Source organism: Limulus polyphemus, unplaced genomic scaffold (assembly GCF_000517525.1).
Source record: "Limulus polyphemus unplaced genomic scaffold, Limulus_polyphemus-2.1.2 Scaffold4244, whole genome shotgun sequence".
In the NCBI taxonomy this organism is placed as follows: Eukaryota; Metazoa; Arthropoda; class Merostomata; order Xiphosura; family Limulidae; genus Limulus; species Limulus polyphemus.
In genome coordinates, this window is record NW_013669854.1 from 5,863 (window position 1) to 12,209 (window position 6,347).

The window sequence follows — 6,347 nt, forward strand, 5'->3', positions numbered from 1 at the left end:
TGTTAACTGTTATCTGTTAATTAACATTAATTCATGTAAAGTCAAGCTTACTTAGCACTGAATCTCTTTTTATACTATTATTTATTTTACTAAACCTACAACTATAATGTTATATTATTTTAAGGCCAAGATCCACTGTCAGTTTATTTTATTCAACAGATAGTAATAAAACTCACCACTTTCACAGACTCTATGTGTTTATTAAGCATTTGTGTTTGTGCAATTAACGCATCAGCAGACGTGTCATGTTCTCTTAATCGACTGACTAGTCGTTTGGCATCACTCAAAATCTGCTGTACTGTCAACGACATTCTTGCTCCACAGAACACGTACTTTATGGATCGAGCTGATTACAAGATCAACATACAATAAGTACAATAAGAATACATTAAGTTTATTAATTTTAACTCAACTTCGATTAACAGATCAAATATATATATATTTAAGTCACATATTGAAACACATTTCAAATGATTAAAATATAAAACATATTCTAAAAATTGTAATGTTTATCAAATATTCATATCTTGTTGCATCAGTAGCTAAAGGAACATAACTTATAGAAAGCTCTACAGACATATAAAGCCTTGTGGCTCACTCAATAAGTGATAGGTCTCAATAATTATCTTGATTAAATAGTTAATAATATAGTATCCAGGTTAAATGAGAGTGACAAGACCACTTGAACACAGATAAAGGATTACATTAAACTAACTGATTATTCTCAGGTAATACTAACCATGCTACTTTTAGTTTGGTTTACTTTACGGTAACTTTGTCTAAAATGGGGGACATCTACTAAAACTAAATACACTACTTCTTCATATAAAATAACTGCCCTTCAATTCCTTCTGATAAAACTAGTAAAGATTATTGACATATAATGTGGTAGGCAGTACATTATTCAATCCTATCCTAGAAAAACAAAGATAGTACAATGTTCAATATATATTGAAAGAAAGCTTGTGACAATATTACATGATCTCTTTGTAATGATTCATAAGTTTATAGAAATATTAAAGTTATTTATATCAAAAGTTTTTTCTATTTTCATCAATGTGAAAAAGTTAAGATATGATTAACAACTTTATAAAAAACATTTCACAAGGTTTTAATAAAGAAGTTTCTGATCCAGTTTCTGATTCATACAATTTGATTGAATATTTCTATCTTTTTTTAGGTTGTAAATTTTCCAAAATTATATTTTAAGCACCATTTTGAAAAGTATTAAAAACAGTTCCTCTTATCATAAAATGTTTATAAGAAAATTTAATTTTACATTTCCTGTCAGTTTAAGTTTGATTTATGTTCATTAACATCTTTCTGTAGATATTTTATCAAGTGAAGTACTTCTGGCTATAAAACATTCACAAATAAAACAGACAAAAGTTCACCAGTAACCTAAGACCTAACCTTTCAAAATGATATCAATACTACCTTTGTCAGGCTAGTTTTACACTCTTGGTTGAAGTAAATGTTTACCTAATCAATATAGTTTGTTTTCAGTAACTAAAAGTTTTTCATTCGTGTGCATTGTTTATATATATGATAAACGTAATAATATTCAATAATAAGGACTTGAGTCATCACAATATTTTGACATCACTCGCTGAACCTAAGCTTACATGATGCCGTTATAGAAGAACTTTCTTAGAATTTTATACAGATATAATGTAACAACTATTTTCAGGAACAAGAGGCATATCTAAATAAACTATTACAATATTTACAGATCTGTGGTTTGTTTTTAAGTGCTATAAACTTCCAATTAGTTCTGTTCTCTCTTTAAGAGCTCTAGATAACCAACATTTTGACACAACACAAATTACTGATCACACCACTTTATTTACTCTACATTGTCAGAAATAAATTATAATCTTTTCTACTGAATCTTTCTGGTTCGAGCTGTTTTCAAAGCTTAGCTTCATTAGTAATTGTTCAGACCACATGCCATGACATCATAAGTGTCTAATAAAACTGCTGACAAAGAAGGAAAAATCACACGAAGAAATGACACATCATATTTTTAAGTGTTAGGTCAGTTCCTTAGCAAATATAAACCTATAGTTTGGGATGGGCAAAAAACAATTAGAAAAAATTAGAAAAATCAATAATTGCAATTTACAAGAGAATTCTTGAAGACGTGTGAATAAAAGAGGTACCTTTTTTTGTAAATTACTGTAAGTGTCAAAGTGATAAAAATAAAGTCCTAAAATATTTTTAAAGTTAAAAATTTTTAACATAGAGTTAATTATAATTTTTTACTTACATTCCAAAATTCGATATGCAGGTGTGCATACAACACCAGAATGGTGCTCATAGATCTTGAAAGGGTTAATATAACACTGAAAAATAAAACGTAAACTTTAACTAATTTACAAGTTATTCAATTATAATATAAATATCATTAAAGAAAATGAAAAACAGGAAAGATACAAAACCCAAAGTTACAACACTTGTAAGTTAATATTAATCCAAGATGATTTCATTAACAAACTCATTTCTATCACTCAACCAGCTCACATTCTCAATCCATTTAACTAGCTAATCTCCTGCTTTAACAAACGCAACCCTCCTCTGACCCCTGTTCAGTAATTCAGTATTCTTTCTTGGATAAGGAGACTAAAACTGTACACATTATTTTACGTGAGGCCTAATTAGTGCTTTGTATAGATAATTACTTAATTTGAGAATTTGACTCGTGCTGAATAATAACAATATGCCTATACTAGAGTTTAAATAAAACCTAAAATATTGTGAATGTTGTTGTATAAGAATTAGAAGAATACTTCATTCTTCAGTACTTAATGTTCTCCGAGTCTGAGTTCCCACAATCATACGTAACGTGAACTATGAGGACAGCTTAAACAACTCCAAATTTAACAATTTTTTATCCCTAGTACTAGTAGTATATTATTATCAGCTTTACACATGCCCCATTTCAAGTATTTGAGTTTGTGCGACGGCCCATTGCAAATACAATTTCCTTCATTTATATTTCAAGAAATGCAATAATAAATTAAACAAAATATATCCCGAAGATAAACTTACGCAGTCGAGCTGGTTAAGTTTTCGCAACGAAACAAGAAGTCTGAAATGCTTAAACCTCAATATTCAATATCAAAATATCTGAAACACGGATATCAAATAACAGACATCTTGAAATAACGCTTGAAAACAATCTATACTAGTACTGCCTTCCGGACACACGCATAAAACGTCACAAAATCTAAACGAAATTACTTTTGGAATGAGGTACGGAGTTAGTCGTAAATTGGAGACACATAACATCATTCTGTTTTATGACAAACGAGATGGCAACGCTTGAAGAAGCTATTCTACAAGTAAAAAAGGGAGTTAAGCATAATCTATAAGGCGTTATAGTACAGCATACTTTTGTTATTTTACACCAACTAATAACATATAAGGTAACTTGTGTTTTATACTGATTATTAACACAATATGTCATCAAATTTTAAAATTTTATTGTTTTATAATACAAAGAGAGTGAAATGCTTCCAACTACATCTCTATTACTTTATAGTTTATGTCTAACTCCGTATTTTACATGTAGAATAATACGTGTGGTGATTTAGTATCATAATTATAGTATAGACTATATTTTTAAGTAGATATGTTCATGTGTTTGTTTTAAATTTCCATGCACTTTCTGAGCGTAGCTGATAACGTATGCGCTGTGTGAATGTCGCAAGGTCGTAAACATATATTAATATTTTTACACATGTAAAGATTACATGGTTCACTTTTTTGAAGTTTTTCGTTTGTTTGTTTTTATGAATTTTACGCAAAGCTACCCGAGGATTACCAGTACTTTCGGTCCCTAATTTTGAAGTGATAGACTAGAGGGGGGGTAGCTAGTCGACACCGCTCATCATCAACTCTTAGGCTACTTTTTACCAACAAATAGTGCAATTGGCCATAGCATTATAATACTCCCATGGCTGGAAGAGCAAGCATGTTTGAGGGCTGATTACGATCCTACAACCTGCAGATTGCGAGTCAAGCCCTCTAACTACCAACCCCTCTTAACTTTTGACTAGCATGTATACATTCCTGTGTCGACGACTACAGGATTCTCCATTCAAATAACAGATACAGAAACTTGTACGAACCAGTCTGGGGGTAGTTAAAAGTTCCGTATATAGAATGTTAATAGAAGTATGTAATCTAAGGATGGTGGGATACTGCACCAGGTCCTCGGTCCAACTATAAAAGTGAGTTATATTCACACAACTCCACTTCACCTTAGCAGCCACTTTGAATTTCAAAAAAACATAAGCAGTTCAGTGTGGTTAAATAATTACTGTGGAAAAAATTATTTTATTTCTTCTTTTGTGCTTGTTTTCTTTTACTGCCCCTGTTCAATTACTCTGCGCTTAACAGTCATGAACCTGTGTTTTATGGATATTTGTAGTAGTGACGCCAGTTCGGGAGGGGGGATTACAGCCGCTTCACTTAAGCCTTAATTGTTTTTGTGAGAAATTTAGAACATCTGGTTAATGAGCTATGTTTATGGGAAATTACTAATATTAATATACAAAAAACACAAAGTCGAAATTTCCACGTTTTTTGTTTGTTTGTGTGTGTGTTTCTCATAACCTTCTGGCTCTTATAAGTTATTACAGTTGATTTATGAACTCCGAAACTCTACAGAGAATTAAAGATTTATATGTTATTTATAGATTAATTTTTCAAATGCACATCTAATCAGATAATTCATGTTAATGAATATATAACTGTATAATAAACGAAATTAGTTCCATTAACGGTGTATTAAGGACTTTATTTAGAAATCCACAAAGGTAAACCTGGTAAAAACCTTGGCAGTCTGGTGTCAAATAAATTATTGTTTGTCACTCTAGACGATGGGTGTTTCTGAAAAAAAAAACCCTAAAAACCGGGTTTCAATACCCGTTTGGGCTATGCACAAATAACCCATTATGTACCTTTGCATTTAACAATAAGTAAAGTTATGAAAAGTCCCCTAAATATAAAATGCAACTGAGAGTCACAAATATAACTAATCTTAAAGTCAGTGATTTCTGCATTAAAAAAGCAGATGTTGTTCCTAGGTGGTCAGAAATGTAGGCAAAAATCTTTGTTGTTGTTGTTTTTACACTTAAAGAAAAACGATGCTATGAAAGCAGAAAATATTTAACTTGAATATTTTATTAATTTCTGTAAGTGTTTCTTATGATGAATAATCGATAATAAAATGTTTACAGATTTAAAAATAATTATCTAAATATATCATTATTAACTAAATGCAGTCACTTTGAGCCCTTAAACCTAGCTTCAGCTTTTTTTAACAACACTGTTGCCATTATAATAGTAGGTAAATATACAATAACATGTAAAGTGATATAAAAATAAGTTTAGAACTATATACGTTTTAGAGTTATGTTCTTTTCTACCAAAGATGAAATTGAAAAGAGGATCTTTAACAGTTGGTCCGCTGTGTAATATTAAATAATGAATCTTGTGAAATCTCATAACATTATTCAAATACCTAAATTAATTTAGGTTACTGTATGGTGAAATAAATAGGGCTCAAAACCCTGTTGATAAAGTTTAGATCCAATGTTACGGAACAACACTATAAATACAAGTTTTGACACTTTCACGTGTCTCTTCGAAAGCAAACATTGGACTAAACAGGCACACGAAAACGTGTATTTATAGTGCTGTTCCATAATAGTGAATTTAAAGTTTATTTTCTATTGTTACCACTCCCACAAACCATGCTACATTGTTGCATTCAGCAATTAGATTCCAGGAATAACGCCAGTATCCTGGATACAGTACAAAACATTCCAGTAAGTAAGTGATTGTTATAATGCATCACACACACACACACACATATCTATCTTCAGACTTATGTAGCCTAATAATTCATGAAATTTCTTGCCGTGAATCGTCAAGTACGTTGCTGCAACATTTATATATTTTGTTTACAATGTCATTTTAAATTACACTGTACAACAGTAAATTTCAGGTATATCAATCAGTATTACTGACCGTGGTAAAGGTGATGATAGTTTATTAAAACTAGTGCTCCAAAACAAACAGTTGAAGTTAACAAGTGACTTTACCAAATGTATTGTTTGCAAACATTGCAAGCCAATGATAAAGGCAAGTGCAGCTTGAGTTGAGAGCATTCAAAGTGCTGCAATTATTTCAAAAGATGATGAAATAAGATGATAAAAAAAGCATTTTCATAATAGGCAAGCAAGTCCAAACGATCGTATGTTAAATCGATAGAAAATCTACTCGGGACAGAACAAAATGCATCTTCCTCCCAAATGTCTTCCAGTTTTGAAAACAAA

The 6,347-nt window shown here is 30.8% G+C and overlaps 1 protein-coding gene across 2 annotated transcripts in view; it reads right to left on the bottom strand.

Annotated features, from left to right (window-relative positions):
* Nucleotides 1-3,227, bottom strand: part of LOC106470844 (FGFR1 oncogene partner 2 homolog) — a 9,070-nt gene extending 5,843 nt beyond the window's left edge. Inside the window, exons 1-3 of one of the 2 annotated variants that reach the window (XM_013931416.2) lie at nucleotides 3,052-3,217; nucleotides 2,270-2,345; nucleotides 177-346 (exon numbers count right to left, since the gene is read on the bottom strand). In XM_013931416.2, coding sequence (XP_013786870.1) covers nucleotides 177-311 — 135 coding nt within the window. In that variant the 5' untranslated portion in view covers nucleotides 312-346; nucleotides 2,270-2,345; nucleotides 3,052-3,217. Of the gene's footprint in view, nucleotides 1-176; nucleotides 347-2,269; nucleotides 2,346-3,051 lie in introns of both variants that reach the window. The other variant, XM_013931417.2, reaches the window with a different exon arrangement.
* Nucleotides 3,228-6,347: the final 3,120 nt, after the last annotated feature.